The sequence below is a fragment of the Globicephala melas genome, chromosome 15 (assembly GCF_963455315.2).
Source record: "Globicephala melas chromosome 15, mGloMel1.2, whole genome shotgun sequence".
NCBI lineage: Eukaryota > Metazoa > Chordata > Mammalia > Artiodactyla > Delphinidae > Globicephala > Globicephala melas.
Window position 1 is genome coordinate 36475788 of NC_083328.1, and position 19988 is coordinate 36495775.

General features: G+C 56.6%; 4 protein-coding genes and 3 non-coding genes across 10 annotated transcripts; 4 read left to right on the plus strand and 3 right to left on the minus strand.

Moving 5' to 3' along the window:
• Positions 1 to 431: 431 nt before the first annotated feature.
• RNF151 (ring finger protein 151) lies at positions 432 to 6952 on the minus strand. 3 transcript variants are annotated; one of them, XM_060285421.2, is made up of 5 exons: positions 4748 to 6952; positions 4210 to 4471; positions 2674 to 2795; positions 2225 to 2321; positions 432 to 1454 (listed from the first exon to the last, which is right to left on the minus strand). In XM_060285421.2, exons 3-5 carry the CDS (start codon positions 2706 to 2708, stop codon positions 1002 to 1004), a joined length of 585 nt encoding a protein of 194 aa, XP_060141404.1. In that variant the 5' UTR covers positions 2709 to 2795; positions 4210 to 4471; positions 4748 to 6952; the 3' UTR covers positions 432 to 1001. The 3 variants fall into 3 exon arrangements, with proteins under 3 accessions (XP_060141404.1, XP_030704471.1, XP_030704473.1); XM_030848611.3 differs by having other exon boundaries at positions 435 to 1454; positions 2650 to 2795; positions 4161 to 4471; XM_030848613.3 differs by having other exon boundaries at positions 436 to 1454; positions 2650 to 2795.
• On the minus strand, positions 4554 to 4680 carry LOC115848182 (small nucleolar RNA ACA64). The gene has a single exon (XR_004037605.1). It is a non-coding gene; the product is annotated as a small nucleolar RNA ACA64 (small nucleolar RNA).
• RPS2 (ribosomal protein S2) lies at positions 4985 to 6990 on the plus strand. 2 transcript variants are annotated; one of them, XM_030848609.3, is made up of 8 exons: positions 4985 to 5003; positions 5181 to 5369; positions 5458 to 5547; positions 5689 to 5796; positions 6053 to 6226; positions 6307 to 6466; positions 6686 to 6777; positions 6874 to 6990. In XM_030848609.3, the coding sequence occupies exons 2-8, from the start codon at positions 5184 to 5186 to the stop codon at positions 6952 to 6954; spliced, it is 891 nt and encodes a 296-aa protein (XP_030704469.1). In that variant the 5' UTR covers positions 4985 to 5003; positions 5181 to 5183; the 3' UTR covers positions 6955 to 6990. The 2 variants fall into 2 exon arrangements, with proteins under 2 accessions (XP_030704469.1, XP_069899811.1); XM_070043710.1 differs by having other exon boundaries at positions 5003 to 5015.
• On the plus strand, positions 5850 to 5983 carry LOC115848179 (small nucleolar RNA SNORA64/SNORA10 family). The gene has a single exon (XR_004037602.1). It is a non-coding gene; the product is annotated as a small nucleolar RNA SNORA64/SNORA10 family (small nucleolar RNA).
• LOC115848180 (small nucleolar RNA SNORA64/SNORA10 family) lies at positions 6493 to 6619 on the plus strand. The gene has a single exon (XR_004037603.1). It is a non-coding gene; the product is annotated as a small nucleolar RNA SNORA64/SNORA10 family (small nucleolar RNA).
• Positions 6991 to 7248: 258 nt separating the features above from the next.
• NDUFB10 (NADH:ubiquinone oxidoreductase subunit B10) lies at positions 7249 to 9925 on the minus strand. Its single transcript, XM_030848616.2, has 4 exons — positions 9684 to 9925; positions 8204 to 8342; positions 7675 to 7814; positions 7249 to 7411 (listed from the first exon to the last, which is right to left on the minus strand). The coding sequence occupies exons 1-4, from the start codon at positions 9829 to 9831 to the stop codon at positions 7308 to 7310; spliced, it is 531 nt and encodes a 176-aa protein (XP_030704476.1). The 5' UTR covers positions 9832 to 9925; the 3' UTR covers positions 7249 to 7307.
• Positions 9926 to 12736: 2811 nt separating this feature from the next.
• RPL3L (ribosomal protein L3 like) lies at positions 12737 to 19610 on the plus strand. The gene is made up of 10 exons (XM_030848617.2): positions 12737 to 12827; positions 13366 to 13558; positions 14855 to 15023; positions 16166 to 16301; positions 17607 to 17793; positions 17893 to 18053; positions 18260 to 18361; positions 18828 to 18923; positions 19155 to 19274; positions 19542 to 19610. The coding sequence occupies exons 2-10, from the start codon at positions 13519 to 13521 to the stop codon at positions 19596 to 19598; spliced, it is 1068 nt and encodes a 355-aa protein (XP_030704477.1). The 5' UTR covers positions 12737 to 12827; positions 13366 to 13518; the 3' UTR covers positions 19599 to 19610.
• The last annotated feature ends 378 nt before the right edge of the window (positions 19611 to 19988 follow it).

Below are 19988 nucleotides of genomic sequence, written 5' to 3' on the forward strand. Positions count from 1 at the left end.
TGCGGTACGCGGGCCTCTCACGTTGCGGGGCACAGGCTCCGGACGCGCAGGCTCAGCGGCCATGGCTCACGGGCCCAGCCGTTCCGCGGCACGTGGGATCTTCCTCCGGGACACGAACCGTGTCCCCTGCATCGGCAGGCGGACTCTCAACCACTGCGCCACCAGGGAAGCCCTTACTGGACATTTAAAAAGGTATTCGGGAACGTACCTGGTGGCTTAGTGGTTAAGAATCCGCCTACTACTGCAGGGGATATGAGTTCGAACCAGGGTCCAGGAAGATCCCACATGCTGCAGACCAACTAAAGTTAAACCCCTGCGCCTCAACTACTGAGCCTGCGCTCTAGAGCCCGCAAGCCACAACTACGGAAACCTGTGCGTCTAGAGCCCGTGCGTCTAGAGCCCGTGCTCTCCAACAAGAGAAGCCACTGCAATGAGGCGCCCACTTACCGCAAGAAGAGTAGACCCGGCTCGCCGCAGCAAAAGGCCGTGCGCATCTTTATTTATAAATAAATGTATTAAAAAAAAAGCAAAAAAGGTATTCGTAGGAAATGTTTACTAAAGTAATCCCAAGACTCCTGCCCCCTTGGCATTCTGGGATTTGGGGCAAGAGTGGTCAGGTGTGGTGAGTTAGCAGATACAGCCTGTGAACCGGGCGCTGCCTTAGGGCTTCCGGTATAGTATGAGAAATAACGCAGGTAAATAAGTCGGGTGATTTCAGAGTCGTTCAAATATTGATTGAGCACATTCCACGTGCAAAGCAGTGTTCTAGGCACTTGGGAGACACCACAGAAGCCGGTGAGCCAGTGTGAAGAACTAGTGGGAAAGACCTTGGAAAGGTTCAGGTAAACAGGCCAAGATGTCCCTTTCAGATGAGGTGAGTAATGCCTGGAGGGGAAGGCGTGAGGCCAGCAAGCACAGCGGTGGTGAGGCGGCCAGGCCGGGGCTCTGCGTTTATTTACTCTCCTATTTACAAGGTAGCTTGGCCCTGGGCCCCCCACATCTCAGCCCCAATGCTGCCTTCTGGGGGGGGCCTCAGCCTCCTCTTGCGGGGCGCCCAAGAGCAGGGCGTCATCTTCCTCCAGTAACTCTCCGAGCTGGGCCAGCTGCCGGCGGATGTGGTTGGCAGACCGGTACACCTTGCGCATGCGCCGTAGCAGGCACAGCACCAGGGTCCGGCTGCGCTCCTGGCGCTGGCACCAGGCCTTGCGCAGCTCACGGTAGCAGTTGTGGCTTGCGCGTTCGGCCGGGCCCAGGGTGGCCCCGCAGCCCAGGGGGCAGCGCTGATGGGCACCATGCTGGCAATTCTGCCGGTGCTCAGCCAGGTTCCCACGAGGCACCCGCGACGTGCACCCCTCATTGGGACAGGCCATCAGCTCGAAAGGGCATGAGTCCTGGTGCCCCTTCCGATGGGCCAGGGGGCACGTCACCAGGCAGCCAGCTTCGGCGTTCTTGCACTGGGGGTGGAGGAGAGCATCGTGTGAGCCAAACCAGGTGAGGCACTGCCAGCCATGAGCCGGCTGCCCCCCATAGAATCCCCCATCCATGGCATTCCACTGAGCAGGAACCACTGAACTGGGAGCCTCCCAAGCTCTTATGTACCACTGGCTTGGTGGAGAGAGGGAAACAGTGGAGCAAATGCTTGGAGGTGGGAAAAATCTAAATCTCTGAGAGGAGGGGGACAGGACCTGAGGTTTAGAGAACAGGGAGTTACATGGTTGGGTTGGTCGGGTGGATTGTTTGTATGCCAGGTTTTTTTTTTTTTTTTTTTGGTTCCACTGTGTGGCTTGTGGGATCTTAGTTCCCTGACCAGGGATTGAACCTGAGCCATGGCAGTGAAAGCACTGAATCCTAACCACTAGACCATGAGGGAACTGCCCAGTCAGGTTTTTTAAAAAAAAATCTAAATTTCCGCATCTATAAAACTATGGGGCTGGAGAGTAATGGGCAGCACAACAGACACTCCATTCTCTATAATCCCCATTTTACAGCTGGGGCTCCTGGGGCTCAGAAAGGTTAGGTAACATGCCCAAAGTCACACAGCAAGTAAGTGGTAGAGAAGTGACTCAAATTCAGCCAAGTCTGATGACCTCAAGGAGGGCAGTCTGTTGGTGTAGAAACCCTCAGTTCTGAGGATGGGATTCTTTTCAACCTCTCTCCTGGCTCTGCTCCCCACCCCTACAGGGGTGAGGAGGGTAGGGTGGTGGGAGTGGGTGTTTTGAGCTACCTTGACTTCCAGGCGGCCAATGAGCTTCCGGAGTTTATTCACATGGACCATCTTTTTCTGTTTCACCTCTTTCCTGCAGCATGGACAGGTCTTCTGCCTAGGAGACATGAGTGGGGGTGATTATTGGGAGTGGGAGGAGAGCAAGTGGCAGCAACATGCCTCCCCTGGTGGTCCCTCCTTCTCTTTAGCTGGAAGAGACATAAGAGGGCATTATAGGGAGCTCTCAGCTCTGAGGCTGGGGCTAAGGGTTGCAGATACCACAGGGTGACCAGACTCACATAAATTAGTGTCCCAGGAGATTTGGCAGCTGAACTTTATGGCCGTCATGACCCAGTGCTTGGCTGACCTTCCTCTCTGTTCTGGGCCCCAGGAATGGCTCCCAGCCCCACCCCTGCCCTCCCAGCCTTTTGGGTGCCCAGTAGCACCTGGCTAGCCACGGGAGGATGCACCTCTTGCAGAAGATGTGGCTGCATGGCAACCTCATCGGCCTCTTGAGAACTCCATGGCAGACAGAGCACAGGAAGTTGCAGTCGGGAGGGCTGGTGAAGAGGTTGAGATCATACCCGCCACTCTGCAAAGGCCAGGACAGCATTAGGGCCTGGCTGGGACCAGGATCTGGCTCCCCACTCCACATGCCCAGAGAAGGACCCCAGGAAGCTTTGGGTGGGAGGTGGGCCACATGAGAGCCCCAAGTGGAGGGCTGGGTTAGCACCCACTATGAGGCGACAGTGGGGAGGGTCAAGACCCCCCATGACTACCAACCTCCAGCTGTAGAAGCTGGCCTTGGCCTGGAGTTAACACCTGCCCAGAGGGACTTCCCTGATGGCGCAGTGAATAAGAATCTGTGCTCCCAATGTGGGGGGCCCGGGTTCGATCCCTGGTCAGGGAACTAGATCTCACATGCATACTGCAACTAAGAGTTCTCAAGCCTCAACTAAGAAGCCCGTGAGCTGCAACTAAGACCCAGTGCAACCAAATAAATAAATACTACTTTTTTAAAAAAAAGACTTGGCCAGAGCCCTCTGAAAGGTTTCCGTGTCCTATTTGGGAGCTTGTACCCCACTGTGCACATCATCTTAGTGAGGAATGGGGTCCAGCTCTGGACAGGTCTAAATGCTCACCATGATCTCTGGATGGCAGCTCCACTGACCGCTGGGGCTCAGGAGCCTCCATTTCATAGCAGGAGCAGGCCGACATCACAGTGGCATTGTCCAGCTCAGGCCAATCACAGCCCTGGCCCAGGGCACCACCCGGCTCTTGCTCCCCTCTCAAAAGTCACAGGGCACCCCAGAGCCGGGATAGGTCTCTGGAGCCCCTGCCTTGCCTCTGCCTTGGGGGTGGCTGACAGCCATCTTCAAATAGCACTAAGGCTGGAACCAAGCTTCCAGGGGCTATTTCCTCAAAGCTGAGGCTCCAGCAGGAGCGCAGGGACTGTTCCCCTCTCCTTCCTCAAATAGGCTGCCCAGGTGGCCAGATCCCCAAGAGTTCAGGGGGCTTTAGACATTGACTCATCATCAGGTCTCTTAGGATCAGAGACCTATGGAGCTAGCTCCAGGGTACAAACCAGGAGTGAGGACCAGATTTCCGTGGTACTGCAGCAGGAGCCTAGCATGTGGGAGAGCCTCCCAGAGCAGGTAGGCTGACCACCTGGGTAGGCCTATGAGGAAAGGTGTGGGGAAACCAATTTCCATGTGTGAGGCACAGAACAGAGAACTGCAGTTTCAATACCACTGAGTGTTGAGCTCATCAAATCCTAAAGACCCTAACCCTTTCCTGAGAGCAATAGGGAGCCACTGCAAGCCTCTGAGCTGCAAGTCTTACACTTCCACCCTTGTTAGTGTTTTGCTGATCCAGCCTGACTCACCTCAAGCTCAAGGTACTTTACAGGCTGATGTAGAAGATACGGGGTATGGGTAGAAATAATAGGGTTTCAAACCTGGCTCTGCCGCTTTTAGAGGGTGGGATCTTAGAAATCACTTGCCAACCTTCAAGACCGGGTTCTACCCCTGCGTGGCATCCAAAGCAGAGTTGAGCTGGCCAGGAAGGTGTCCCACAAAGGTCTCCCTCCACAGCACACCTCGGTTCCCACGTCAGCAGATGCGTTTTCCAGGATGGTAGTCGGGGGTTCAAGAACACCCACACACGGATGAATCAGATCAACAGCTTTATTGAAAAACGAAAGCAGAGCCTCCCCTTCCCCCCCCGGTCACGGCGGCGTCGGCCTCAGGCTCTGAGCATCCAGGCATCCTAAGGGTAGAAGACGAGATCAGGGATCAGGTACCAGAGTCCGGAACATGAGAGCAGCCGCAACCGGGCCCGGAGCGGCGGCGCGTGTCGGGGCCTGGGTTTCACCTCCCCACACGGAAGAGCGGGCGGTGAGCTGAGGCCCCCGGTGGCTCTGGGCGCCGAGTCTCACCTGCGGCCACGGCCAAAGCCGCGGGTGATTTTCAGCCAACGCCGATCTCCCAACCACCCCACAGCGCCGCAAAGTGCCAGGCAGAAGTACTTAATGAACAGACCTACCTGCAGCCGGAGAAGACGAGGTAGAGGCCGAGCTGTCCCTTATAGCAGCGTCCCAGTCGCGCAGATTCCGGGGCCGCGGACACGCAGGCACTCGCCGAGCTCGGCGGGGGCGGGGCCCCTCGGAGCCAATCACAGGCCGTTTTATAGGCCCTTGGCGCAAGAGCGATTGGGGTGGGGCAGCCGAGATCTCGCGGCGCTTGGCGCTATATAAAGACTCCCTTGGGGGAAGCTTCCTTCTTTTTTTCCGTAAAAACACGTGAGTATTCACGTTAGTAGCTGCGGCCGGTGGGCCTGGGCGGTGGGAATCCGCCGCCATCGGGCGGGGTCCGGGCTGGTGCGCCCACGCTGTGGGGCTGAAGCCCGGCCTGGGCGTCCGAGGTGTCCGTAGATGCCAGGGCCTCACTGACCGGCTGGTTCTTGTTACTCTTTTTAGCAAATGGCGGATGACGCCGGTGCTGCGGGAGGCCCCGGAGGCCCCGGAGGCCCCGGGGGCCCTGGCATGGGAAGCCGTGGTGGCTTCCGCGGAGGCTTCGGCAGCGGCGTCCGGGGCCGGGGCCGGGGTCGCGGTCGGGGCCGGGGCCGAGGCCGCGGAGCTCGCGGAGGCAAGGCCGAGGACAAGGAGGTAGGTCTGCGCTATGCGCGTGAGGCGGGCACTTGGACGGCACCGGGAAGGCGGTCCTGGGCACCTGCTGCGCCTTTTCTTCTTTCAGTGGCTCCCCGTCACCAAGCTGGGCCGCTTGGTTAAGGACATGAAGATCAAGTCCTTGGAGGAGATCTATCTCTTTTCTTTGCCTATCAAGGTAAACATAGGTTCTCTTTTTCTTGGGTGGGGCCTTGGCCTGGCTGGGGTCGAGGGAGCTTTGTCACTGGTTGGACATTGAGGGGTCCTAGGCTCCACCTTTGGTTTTATTAAAGTTTTGTCACAAATTTTTTTCTTGTAGGAATCTGAGATCATTGACTTTTTCTTGGGGGCATCTCTCAAGGACGAGGTTTTGAAGATCATGCCTGTGCAAAAGCAGACCCGTGCTGGCCAGCGGACCAGGTTCAAGGTACCCCAGCAATCTTATTTTCCTAGGCTGTTTCTATCAAAGGCTTTTGTGAGACTCTCTCAGCTCTGCATGGTTGCACTTGTGTTCATGCGTGTGACTTTCGTAATGGGGAGAGAGAGAAAGGATCTCCTCAGGATCTCAGATAGGTCTCCTGGTGGCCAGTCTTTCCTTGAGGGGCACAACAGACCCTGTGCGGTGGGTGGCTACTGACGTTATGAAGGGCAGTGGACCACCAGCCACGTCAGTCTCTTTGCAGGCGTTTGTCGCCATCGGGGATTACAACGGACATGTTGGTTTGGGCGTGAAGTGCTCTAAGGAGGTAGCCACTGCCATCCGTGGGGCCATCATTCTGGCCAAGCTCTCCATCGTCCCCGTGCGACGAGGCTACTGGGGGAACAAGATTGGCAAGCCCCATACCGTCCCTTGCAAGGTAGGCTGGATGGTGGTGCGTGGCAGGGCCTGCAGTGGTGCAGACTCTCCAGCCCATCTCCTGACTCTACTCCTTCCCAGGTGACTGGCCGCTGTGGCTCTGTGCTGGTGCGCCTCATCCCTGCCCCCAGGGGCACTGGCATCGTCTCAGCCCCTGTGCCCAAGAAGCTACTGATGATGGCTGGAATTGACGACTGCTACACCTCTGCCAGGGGCTGCACTGCCACGCTGGGCAACTTCGGTAGGTGGCCCACATGTAGACTCTGGCTTCTCTCAGCTCTGCTCAGTCACATTCTTTGTGTGGTTGGTGTATTTTGAGAGAGAGAGGAAGGCTCTCCTAATGCACGACAGATTGGCCCACAGTGGCCTCTCTGTTCCTAGGAGTGCGACAGCTTCTTGCTGTAACTGGGGGTTCATCTCAGGTCAGTTCACTAATCCTCTGCTATTTTCCCTTTTTCAGCCAAGGCCACTTTTGATGCCATTTCCAAGACCTACAGTTATCTCACTCCTGATCTCTGGAAAGAGACGGTGTTCACCAAGTCTCCGTATCAGGTACTTCCTGCCCCGCCACCCTGTTAGGCATAGGCCGGGCAAAGCAAAGGGTAGCAGTCTGTTTGGTTACAACTAAAGCCTCTTTTGTTTTTCTAGGAATTCACTGACCATCTTGTAAAGACCCACACCAGAGTTTCTGTGCAGAGGACCCAGGCTCCAGCTGTAGCCACCACATAGTTTTCTATAAGAAAAATAAAGTGAATGAAGCTAGTTTATAGTTGTCTCTTGTTTTTTTTTGGGGGGGGGGGCCGTACCATGAAGCTTGTGGGATCTTAGTTTCCCGACCAGGGGTTGAACCTGAGCCCCCAGCAGTGAAAGTGCAGAGTTCCTAACCACTGGACCATCAGGGAACTCCCTATTTTCAAGTTTAGTGGTGGCTGAATTTGGAAGGGAAATGGGGCCAATAAGATGAGAAATCTGAATAAGGTTTATCAATGTGTCAAGGTTGGGAGCTAAAGATGACACCACAGGGATTCCATTACTCTTTATTTTAGCAACAGCGACAGACACATGAGGTGGCTCGAGCTGCCTCAGGCAGCAGCAGTCTCTTTGGTGGCTTTTCTCTCTGCCAGCATCCTCTGCTTCTGTTTTGCCAGGCACTTCCTGGCAGAATAATGGGCCCCCAGGTCATGATCTGGGAAAGAGATGGGGAGGGGAGTCATAGGCCATGATGGGAATTTGTGGTCTTTTCTCCATGCAGGGAGGGCTTGGGCAGCTAAGACAAGTTATTGAGCAGATAAGGGATGAGGTGAGGTGGTTTTCTTTTACAACCACCAGAGATTGGGCTAATTAGCAAAACGTCTAGTACCCAGCTCTGTAGAGACTGGAAGGAGGACTGGGAAGTGGGGTGGCAGAAGCAGGAGTAGCTGGGGGCAGGCTGGGGTGGAGCTGACTCACAGCGGTCCTGGTAGGCCTTGGCCACCTGGGTGAACTGCTCCAGCTCCTTGGTACAGTTCTGCCTGTAGCTCTCACCTTCCCTCTGCTGACAGGCCTTTAGCCTTTCCTGGATAATGTTGACGATTTCCTGATCAACTTTGCTGAAAGGAAAATGAGAAAGGTGATGAACAACAGGGGTCCCCAACCCCCAGGGCCGTGGACCGCTACCGAAGCTTCATCTGCCACTCCCCATGGCTCGCATTACTGCCTGAACCGTCCCCCCACCGCCACCCCGTGGAAAAACTCTTCCATGAAACTGGTCCCTGGTGCCAAAAAGGTTGGGGACCGCTGGTCTTAAGGTCTATAAGGATTCCCTGTACTCAGGGAAAGTAAAATGAAGGCAGGGCCTGGGAGCCCTGTGCTCTGGCCCCTCCACCCCTAGATCTGGGTTGGCCACCATCTCATGGCATCCGGAGGGAATATGCTCATTGCACAGGGCTCTCAGTAGTATTCACTGACTAAGAGCAGAAGCCCAAGGGGGAGGACTTACTAGTCTCTTCTCCATTGCATTTCTGCTTCAAACATGCACAATATGTCCTTTTCCTCGCACTCAGTGATGTCCGGCACGCGGCGGAACTCACGGTGGTAGTAGTAATACCTGTTCTTGGCATGCTGCCGCTCTATAAACTCTGCAAAGAGAAAACCCCAGGTCCAAAGGCCTTATTGGTTTGGAGAAGCCACAGTTTGAAAGGGCTCTTAGCTTTGTATTTCTCATAAGCCGTGGAAGAGGCAGGTTTCCCAAATGTTCCCAGCTTTTACAAAGACTGGCAACTGGACTCCCAAAGAAGAGGTGTGGGCTGGCACACAGTCCTGGAAAGGACTGGGCTACAAATGGCAATGTCTACGGTTTATGGAGAGTTTCTTGTAAGCCAGGAACCACCCTGTGTTGCATAATACATTAACTCACTTTGTCCCCACGATTACCCTATGCGGGGCAGGTCCTTTTCATTTACAGAGAGGAGACCCAGGCTCTGAGAGATGGCAGGATTCAGAGCCTGTTCTCTGCAAGCCCACACCCTGCTACAGTCCCTCCTGCCGGCCCAGCTCCCCCAGAGCACGGGGATTCCACTGTGGAGGCAAACAGGCCCCAACAGGGAGCCACCAGCAGGGATTCCAGTCCCAGTTCTGCTACTGCTGACCTTCTGGCCTCAACTTCCCCATGCGTAAATGAACAAGTTGGACCTAGTGAGATCTCATCCATCCAAACGTATAAAACACTTTCTAAAAAACTGCTATACAAAAGAGGGAGCAGATCCACTACTTGTTTTTTCCAGACCTTGGGCGGGGTGGGGTGGGGTGAGGGTGGTTCCTCCCCCCACAAAGAGCCACCAGAGCATACTATGCACCCCAAACGTTCTGTTGTTGAATGAATGGATTGATTAATTAGGCGATTGATGAATCGCCTGGCACTAGTGACTAAGGGCATTATGCTCTGCCTGCTGCACCACCAAGATGGCTGAACCACAAACTGGGCAACGATGGTTTAAAACGTTCACCTAGTTTGGACCAGAGATGGCGGAATTTGGGCAGCTCTCAAGCGTGGGCACACACGGAGGGCAAGTTACAGCACACGTAGGTGGAAGGGGCCTCGGCCATCAATGACCACCCGGGCCATTTTGCAGGCATGCAAAGGGTTGGGAGAACCCCTGTACCTCAACAGCCCTCTGTGACCGCCTTCTGTGCAAAACGCAGGATGCAAAGCGTTTAGGGAGAGTGGGATCTAACAAGCCTCAGGACGCAGATGACTTCGATCAGCAAACAGCCCCTAACATTTGAGCGAGGCCGGAGACCAGGGGTCCGTGGACGGCGGCAGGGGCCATACAGCAGTGAGGGCTCTTGGTGTGTGTGTGGCGGGGTCGTCCCAAGAGGTGAGGCCTGGGGTGCAGTGGGGATCCAGGCTGAGTGACGGGTGCGGGGGGCCCGGGAGCGGTGGGGGGCCCCGGGGCGCAAGGCCCGGCTGGGGCTCGTACCTCTCGCGAGGGTCACTGGCCGATCCACGAGGAGGTCGAAAGCCTTCGTAAAATAGGTGATAGGGTTGGTCAGAGTGGTCTGCGGCGAGGGCGCCGGCGTGCGGCGCGGGGGCTCGGGGTACACGTTGTTGTCCCAGCTGTCCGGCATGGCAGCGACGCGCGGCGGGCTCGACTCTCGGACGCGCTCCCGCGGCCTCCGCCTCGGTCCCGCGGCCTAGTTAGCCCGCACAGAGGACAACTGGAGAGCGGCCGCGCCTGCGCAGGACAACGACGGCGCCCGCGAGGCACCATGGGACTTGTAGTTCACCCCGCCTGCCCAAGTGTGGCCTCGGGAGATGCTTCGCAGTGCGAGCGCCCTCGCATGGGACCGCCGCGCCATTGCACTCGCGACGAGCGCCTACTGTGTGCTGGGCGCTGGTATCAGCGGTGAAGGAAACAGATCCCTATTTACATTCTAAGGGGAGACAGACACAGGAGTAAGGAAACCATTCAGTTCAGAGGGCGTGTAGGCACGTGCCAAGTGCAGCAGGGAGCAGAATGATGAACACAGCTGGGCTCTTCTGGAGAACTCAGGCCGGTAGAGCAAATAACAAAGTCAACAGATAACACAAACTGCCAAAAGCTGTACCCTTCCAGGAAGCCTTCTTGGATTGTCCATTCCCTACATCCCTCTCTGAGCTCCATTGTGTCTGCCAGGGCCCCTCATGGACTGGCTGATGCCACTGAGCTTGGAGAGGGGGCTGCCTGGGACAGCACAGGAGGTAGGGTTTCCCCTCTCCACCCTCACCCCTCCCCACCCCACGACTAGGGAGAAGTGGCTCCTACCCTGGGCACAGGGCACTCTGTTTTGGTTCTGAGGGTTCCATCCTGGCCCTGAGCACTGTTGTGCCCTTGAGGCAGCTCCACTGACCAGGGCCCTACTGGCCACCCTCTGTGATCTCCATACCTGGCACACCCTCTGGCTAGCACCAGGGAGGATGGGTGCTGGTCACTTCCTGCCCAGAGGCTGGGGTCAGTCATTAACTCTATGGACGCACAGAATCCAGAATCATAGTAACCTTAAATCTTCAAATCATGAACTCTTAGAAACTGTCACACTCAACTAATCATAACATTGGCCTGCAATGTCGGGCTGAACGAGGGGACCCAATGGAGGTGGGCCGGAGTCATCGCATGACCCGCAGTAACCAGCACGAGCTCGCCCACCAGAGGAATATGAGAAAGCAGAGTAGTACTCAGTTAAGGGAAAGCACCCAGATGATGGCTTTCTGCTGCCACCCAGCAGCAGACGGACTCAGAGATCACGCAGCAGAAGCAGAAAAAGGCAAATGAGAGGGAGGGACCCAAGCAGCTTTGTGGCTCCATGTCCGACCCTCTGGCCCTTGGCCTGTGTGGCTGGAGCCCCCACTGTGTGCTCCCAGGCCCAGCACCGAGGGTGTTCCCTTTGGCCCTGAGTCTGCAACATGTCACTCCTGTGCTTCCTTCCTTCAGGGAGCCCCTCTCCCCCAGGGCCATTTCTGGGCTGAGGGGTTTACCCCTTCCCAGTGATTTTTTTCCTGCCAGACTCAGCCCAAAGTATTAAAAGTAGCTTTGTCATTCAAAAACAACGACAAAAACAAAGAATTGTAGATTTTAGTAGCATAGAATTTTAGCAACCAGGGATGCAAAATCCACAGACCTGCAGAGATATCTTAGGCCTGTAAAACTCTGATTCTACAATTACAGAACTTTATAACCATAAAATCTTTGAATTAAAAAATAAGAGATTTCAGGGACTTCCCTTGTGGCGTAGTGGTTAAGAATCTGCCTGCCAATGCAGGGGACACGGGTTTGAGCCCTGGTCTGGGAAGATCCCACATGCCGTGGAGCAACTAAGCCCGTGTGCCACAACTACTGATCCTGCACTCTAGAGCCCACAAGCCACAACTACTGAAGGCCGTGCACCTAGAGCCCGTGCTCCGCAACAAGAGAAGCTACTGTAATGAGAAGCCTGCACACTGAGAGTACCTCCTGGGCTTCCCTGGTGGCACAGTGGTTGAGAATCTGCCTGCCAATGCAGGGGACACAGGTTTGAGCCCTGGTCTGGGAAGATCCTACATGCTGCGGAGCAACTAGGCCCGTGAGCCACAACTACTGAGCCTGCGCGTCTGGAGCTTGTGCTCCACAACAAGAGAGGCCGCGATAGTGAGAGGCCTGCGCACCGTGATGAAGAGTGGCCCCTGCTCGCCACAACTAGAGAAAGCCCTCGCACAGAAATGAAGACCCAACACAGCCAAAAATAAACAAATTAATAAATTTAAAAAAAAAAAAGAGTAGCTCCTGCTGGCCACAACTAGAGGAAGCCTGCAGGCATCAACGAAGACCTAACGCAGCCAAAAATAAAATATAAATAAATAAATTTATTTTTAAAAAGTATAAAAAAAAATTTAAGTTCATAAAAATTATCTTAAGGGACTTCCCTGGTGGTGCAGTGGTTAAGACTCTGTGCTCCCAATGCAGGGGGCCTGGGTTCAATACCTGGTCAGGGAACTAGATCCCACATGCATGCCGAAACTAAGGAGCCCGCCTGCTGCAACTAAGACCTGGTGCAACCAAATAAATAAATATTAAAAAAAAAAAGTATCCTAAGTGTTCTTGGCTCACAGCTACTAGAGTCAAGGGACCTTGATTGAATCACAGCTCTAGTGATCCTCTGGGCACACAGCCAAACTTCCCCATCTTCCCACCGTTTTTCCAGTTCAGGTTCACAGCCTCAGGATAGCACAGGAATCTGCTCTGCTTCAAGGCCAGCAAACTGGACTCAGACACTCCTAATGGCAGCTGCCCAAGGGCAGCTCCCAAACCCGAGTTCCTAAACCCCCTACCAGGCCAAGTTGTTCCCGTTTTGGAGGGTCACACAAAGCAGAAAACAAAGTGTGTGACCCAGTCCCAGGACATTTGAGGAAACGAGTGCCAGCCCTAGCTCCAGGTGCACCCCCCCCAGGCTGCCCAGGCTGCCCCCCTTCGCCCTGTCCTGGGCCAGGCCCGCTTCTGACACCAGAGCCCACATCCGCCACAGGAGATGACAGAGCTCCCCTGCCAGGGGCTAAATCTGGGATCTGGCTGCTGTGCGTCCTGGCCCTGCCACTTGACGTCCGACGCCTGGTGAGGTGGCCCCCTCCCTTCCTAACCTGCAGGGACAGGCCTCCATGGTCAGTGGGCTGGCGGGAGGGGGGTTGGGGGGAAGCACGCCAGCTTCCTGGCGAGGGGCAGGTGGGCTTCTGGGATCTATCCCAGCAGAGAAGGTCCTTGGGCCTGTGACAGAGTAGGTGATTACAGGGGACAGCAGGGGGCCCAAGCTCTGGCTTCCAGGCCTAGGACAGGCAAACAGAGGGACAGATGGCAGTGGCCCCCTGCCTCTGTGGCCTTGGCTGCAGTGTGGATCTGCCTCTTCTGGGCCCAGACAGGCAGGACCAGGCCACTGAGACAGGAAGCCCACGGGTAAGGGGGGCTGCCGCTGGCTCTGTCCCTAAGACACTGCCCTTGGAGAAATCCCTCCTTTCTTGTGGACAGATGCAGGCCCTGAGGGCCACCAGGTCTCAGCCTGGGGTCTCTAGCTCACTTCTGGTCTGGTCTCTGGGACTGCCCAGCTGCACGCAGCAGGGAGACCCCAGCTCTGATCTCCCTTCCCTTCTGTCCCCAGTCCCACCGGAAGTTCTCTGCCCCTCGGCATGGACAACTGGGCTTCCTGCCACACAAGAGGAGCCGCCGGCACCGGGGCAAGGTGAAGACGTGGCCTCGGGACGACCCCAGCCGGCCCGTGCACCTCACGGCCTTCCTGGGCTACAAGGCTGGCATGACACACACTCTGCGGGAGGTGCACCGGCCAGGGCTCAGTGAGTGGCCTCTAGGGGCCCCTGGGGGGCGGGCCGAGCACCCCCGACCGCCAGAAGATCTGGAGGTTCTTCCAGAGGCTAGGAGCCACAACTGGGCTTCCAGAGGGGAAACAGCCCCAGAAGGGGCCAGGCCCCGCCCATGGGCACCTCAGTCAGAACGTTGACTGCTGGCCGTGCCTCAAGAACCGATCTGTCATTGCCCCAGTTTACAGATGAGGAAATAGAGCAGTTATGAAACTTGTAAGAGCTAAGATTCAAGGGCAGGTGCCCCTACACACTTCCGGTTTTGAGATCATCGTAGTGTGGTTATAAGAAATAATACAGAGGGATTCCACGCACCCTTTACCCAGTTTCCCCAATGGAAACATCTCTTAAAACCATTGTAATATGTCACAGCTGGATAATGACATGGATACACCCTACTCATCTTATGCTGGATTCTCCTGAATAAGATGTGTGTTTATTTAGTTCTCTGGTTCTGTCACGTGTAAATGACAGTTTCTGTCATGTGTAAATGCGTGTACCCACCACCTTGGAACGTTCCATTCCCACAACAGTCCGTCCTGTTGCCCTATTATAGCCACAGCCGCCACCCCCCAACCTTCTGGCAACCACTCATCTGTTCTCCATCTCTCCTAAAGTATATATTTTTTGGCTGTGCCACGAGGCTTGCAGGATCTTAGTTCCCTGGCCAGGGATCGAACCCGGGCCCTCGGCAGTGAAAGTGCCAAGTCCTAACCTCTGGACCGCCAGGGAATTCCCCTAATATATATTTTAAGCATATACTTCTTTGACTTCAGATCAGCCTCATTAATAACATCTATAAAATCATGGGTTTAGGACAAGTCTTAGGTTTTGTTCTAGAACTCATCCATATACATTCATAGTGCCCATTTGTACTCCCCTAGAGGATGACCAACCCTACCCTTTGGGGGACGCTGCTCTGGCTGTGGCTCTCCTGGGCGGTCTGGTGGGGAAACCAAGGCAGGAGCAGGTCAGGCCTTACCTGAGCTGAGTCAGAGCTACTATGGACACCTGTGGGGTCTTGCCCAGCAGTGGCTCCACACGCAGGGCAGAGCAGGGAGAGAAGGGCTGGGAGTGGGGAGGCTCAGGGCTGGAGGTCAGGGGCCTGCTCACAGGGGCCTCTGTCCGCAACAGCCCTGGGGCTCTGGTGCTGGGTCCTCCCGCGGGCAGGTGGGGCTGTGGTCGGCACTTCCACCCCTGTCCCCTCTCCATGGAACTCCCCATGGGACTCGGAGGCCCCCCTCCACGCCTCTGTCTCTGGGTTTCGTTCAGAAATTTCCAAGCGGGAGGAGGTGGAGGCGGTGACAATTGTGGAGACGCCGCCTGTGGTGGTGGTGGGCGTGGTGGGCTACGTGGCCACCCCACGAGGCCTGCGGAGCTTCAAGACCATCTTTGCGGAACATCTCAACGATGAGTGCCGCCGCCGCTTCTACAAGGACTGGTGAGGGATGCTGGGTGGTTGGGCAGGAGGAGGAGTGTCAGCAGCGTGTGGAAGGCAGAAAAGTGTGTGTGTGTGTGTGTGTGTATGCGTGTGAGTGTGTGATGCCTTCCCTCCAATAAAAGACAAGGACTAGAGGGCTGGAGAGGAAATTAGTTAGAGGAAAAAGGAAAGCAAACATTCTCATCCTCAGGGTGAACTAAGAACTGATTTGATGGAATGTCAGAGTTGGTTTCAAGCTTCCTAGTAGCCAGGGTGAAAAGGGAAATAGCCAACTGACAAGCTCTTTTCATCAGAAAGAAGGGCATCCTTAGGCCTCAAATCTTCCCTGGCATTAAGTCCAGAAAGGGAAGGCACCCCTGCCTGAGGAACCTCACAGACATCCCCTTCCATATGGAGGCAGAGGCACGTGTAGCCTCCATGGGAGGCGAGGACCTTGGGCCCCAGTGTCAGAGCAGGTTGTGTGACCACAGGCAAGCTGACTGACCTTTTAGAACCTCACCTCACCCCCCCCACACACACTCCCCACAGACACCATCAAATGGGAACAGGAGAGGTCTCCGCATCTTGGGGCAGCCCTGAGGATGAGCTGAGCAGAGTGTGTCAAGTGCTCAGCACAGGGAAAGAGCTCAGCGAACGCCAGCTGGCCTTGTTTTTGCTGCTGCAATTGTGATCAACTTGCCCCTCATCTGACCTCTGTGAACCTCGGTTTCTTCATCTGTAGGATGGGGATAATGATGTCCACCTTCCAGCATCCTGGCAAGGGTTAGGAACGATGGGGTGTGGGGCCTGGCCAGTCCTGACTGTTCGCTTTAGAAGTGGGTTCAGCGGCCATGGCAAAGTGGGCACGTGGCCATGACTGGCTGGCACGCCCCTTCCCTGGGCTCCTGCACATCTGCTCACTCTCAGCCCCAGGAGGCAGGGAGGGTACCCACTTTACGGAGGAGGAAACTGAGGCCTAGAGAGGGAAAGACAGTCTGTGCTTAAGGAGGGCGCCCGGAACCAGCCCAGGGACCCCAGGGGCCCAGCAATGCCTCCCCTGGGAAGGGGAGGAGGGAGGAGGGGGACATCTAAGCCCATGCTTGGTAGGATGCAGTAGAGGCTGCCATTCTGGTTGTGCTGAGCACCCTCTGTGCACGGCTCAGGCACAAGAGCAAGAAAAAAGCCTTCACCAAGGCCTGCAAGAGGTGGCGCGATGCCGACGGCAAGAAGCAGCTGCAGAGGGACTTTGCTGCCATGAAAAAGTACTGCAAGGTCATCCGGGTCATCGTCCACACCCAGGTCAGCCCTTACCCCCTGGTCCACACTGGTCAGCCAGTCCACCACCTGGGCCCAACCTCCCTCAGCCTGGCTTCCCTGAGCCCTGGCAAATGTCAGCCTAAAAATACTGTGAGCCTCGGGCATGGGCCCAAAGTGTCGGCTGACCAGCCAGCCGCCTGCAGCCCCGGGGATGGGGTGTTGGGCATCAGTGCACTCTGAGGGCTACGGGGTACTGGCCACACCCAGCAGTCAACCAAGGCCCTGAAATGCCCCAAAGGTCCAGGATCACCTGCCCAGTGTTGGGTGTGGGGGTCCGGCAGCCTCTGTTTGGGGTCTGGCACATGTGGGTGTGAATCAACATTCGTGAGTGGGGTCTGGCTTCGTGTGGGTTGACAGGTTACCTATACCCTCTGGCTTTTTCTGGAACGTTCAGGGAAGACTTCCCAGGCCCGGAGCAATGACCCTCCCCACCTGCCTGAGTTACTCTCCCACTTGTAGTTCCTGGTTATGTGTGTCATTGGTTAACATCCATCTCCCTCCATAGACTTGAGCTCCATGGGGGCAGGGATCACAGCTTCCTGCTCACTGCTGTACCACACCCCCCAGGAGGCTTATATGCAACAGGTCCTCCATCAGTACAGGTTGAGCCCTATGCTGTGACCTAACCGTGTCCCTGCTTCCACCTCACACAGCAGCAGCCAGAGATGTTTAAAAATGTGCAACAGATCATGTCACACCCTGCACTTGGAATAAAGCCCAAGCTACTCCCTATGAGACCTGCCTGGCCAAGCCCCTGCTCACCTATCACCATCCTGAACCCTCCTCCCTGTTCACCACAGTCCAGACACACTGGTCTCGTTTCTGTCCCACCAACCACTGCCCCCCCATCTTCCCTGCCACAAGGCCTTTGCATATGCGGTTCCCTCTGCCCCAAAAGCTCTCAGATCTTCACCTAGTGGTTCCTTCTTGCCATTGATGTCACCTCCTCAGAGAGGCCCTCCTTCACCACCGTCATGTGCAATAACTGTCCCCTCCACCCTCAATATTTCATCATAACACTTAGGCCTATCCAAGAGTTTACTTGGTTTCTGCCGCCCAACTAGATGGTGGCTCCATGGGGGCCAGGACGCTGTCTGCCTCATTCCATGCTGCATCCCCAGTGCCTCGCACAGAACGTGGCATATAGGCACACCAGAGCATGGGATCATCTGTTGAATGAATGCATGCGTGAAAGTCTGCCAGGGATCACCAGCTGGCCATGTCGTATCGGCAAATGGGTGTGTGTGTGACTTTCTGGGAACCGACTGGCCGTGCCATGTCTTACAGATGAAGTTGCTGCCCTTCCGGCAGAAGAAGGCCCATATCATGGAGATCCAGCTGAATGGCGGCACGGTGGCTGAGAAGGTGGCCTGGGCCCAGGCCCGGCTGGAGAAGCAGGTGCCAGTGCACAGTGTGTTCAGCCAGAGTGAGGTCATTGATGTCATTGCCGTCACCAAGGGCAGGGGCGTCAAAGGTAGGGCCGGGTGGGGATGGCGGCTCCAGGAAGGCTGCCTGGAGGAGGTGGGGGCCAAACTGGCCTCTAAGCCACCCACCCTGCCCCTCCCACCTGCAGGGGTCACGAGCCGCTGGCATACCAAGAAGCTGCCGAGGAAGACCCATAAGGGGCTGCGCAAGGTGGCCTGCATTGGTGCCTGGCACCCTGCCCGCGTGGGCTGCTCCATCGCCCGGGCTGGGCAGAAGGGCTACCATCACCGCACAGAGCTCAACAAGAAGGTGTGTCCGCAGGCCTGGTTTGAGGGGGGATGCCCGTGACCACACCCCAGTGAGTGGGGTGCATGACCCAGATGCTGCCTGGCCCCCTAAGGCTCTGAAATGCCCCCACCAGCGCCTGGGTCTAAGCCCACATTCTGATGGGTGTGGGCATCTTGCCAGCCCCAGAGGCTACCTGCTGTCCCCAATGTGCCCTGTGCTCCTAGCAGATCTACCGCATTGGTCGGGGGCTGCACACGGAGGACGGGAAGGTGGTTAAGAACAACGCATCCACCAGCTACGATGTGACCGACAAATCCATCACACCACTGGTGAGGGTGGGCCGCCAGTTTGGCTGTGGGGCAGGCCTGTGGGGTGCTGCCCTCTCCCAAGAGCTCAGGCTACAGGGTGGACCACCTGGTGGACCAAACCCCTGCTGTTTCTGCATCCTCAGAGCCACCACTGCAGACAGCTCATCCTCCAGCTGCTGTCACAGGGTGCGGAGTGCAACAGCTCTGACTGTGGCCTTGGAGTCAGGCTGCCTGGGCTCAAACTCCAGCTGCAGTGGGTAGCAGCTGCGGGGCCTGGAGCAAGTGACTTCACCCCTCTGAGCCTCAGTTTCCTCCTCTGTAAAATGCAGATTTTTAAATAAGATAATCACGGGAAGGACTTAGGGTGTGGCTCAGATGCTGCCCTGATTAGTGATTGAGAATGTCACCCTAGGCCAGGGGAATTCTCCTAGGGCCTCCAGCTGCCTCCTAACCCAGCAGCCCCTTTCCTGGACTCACCTTCCCACAGGGTGGCTTCCCCCACTACGGGGAAGTCAACAATGACTTCATCATGCTGAAAGGTTGCATCGCGGGCACCAAGAAGAGGGTCATCACGCTGAGGAAGGTCAGTGCCAGGTGGTGAGCTGGGGAGTGGGAGCCCCATGGGCCTTGGGGGAGTTGGGCGGCTGGCCTACCCTGTCCTCCAGCCTGCTTCAGGAGGGGTGGGGATGGGGAAAGCAAAGAGGGAGAGGTTCTAACAGAATCTGGGTGAGCAAGACCTTCCTGACTGGGGGTAATGGGAGGGGCTGAGTGGGGACCTCCCACGGTGACAGCTCCCCTCTCCCACCGGCCACAGTCCCTCCTGGTGCACCACAGCCGCAGGGCCCTGGAGAACATCGAGCTCAAGTTCATTGACACCACCTCCAAGTTTGGCCATGGCCGTTTCCAGACAGCCCAAGAGAAGAGGGTCTTCATGGTGAGCCCACCAGCCTTGCTCTCTGGGGCTCTGACACCACATCCTACCTGCCCCAGAGCGGAGAAGCTGAGCAGATGGGGGTGGCACGCATGTCCCTGCACTCATCCACAGGAGGGGGCTTTTAGGGGTCCAGTCCTGGGCACTGATTCTTGCCAGAAAGGAAGTAGGGGAGGAACAAGTGGGAGAGGGCACAGGGCCGACTCCGCGTAACCCAGGCGGCTGGTTAGACCCCTGTGACTAACGCTCCTCCTGTCCCTCTCCCACCAGGGTCCCCAGAAGAAGCATCTTGAGAAGGAAAAGCCGGAAACCTCGGGAGACTTGTAGGCAGGATGGGATGGAGGGAGCCTGAAAAAAGCGCGGCGCAACCCCCGCCTGTCCCCTTGTCTAATAAAAGCCAGAGACAACTCTTCCCGCGGTGTCTCAGAGTTGGGGGGCGCGGAAAGGCTGGTCAACGGCCGGCAGCCCGGGGCTTAAGCGCCGGGAAACGACGAGAGCGTACGCGGCTCAGTGTGGTGCACCGCGACAGCCACCCCAAACCCAGCGCAGCTCAGCGCCCCGCCCTGCTGCTAGGGGCTGGGGGGGGCAGGGGGGCAGGGGCGGGGCCGCGGAGACCGCTCAGGAGTGGTCCTTAGTGGTGGGCGGGGCCTGCTGGAAGACGGAGGGGGCAGGTCCTCGGGAGGGGGCGGGGCCTCCTGGAGGCGGAAGCCGGAACCC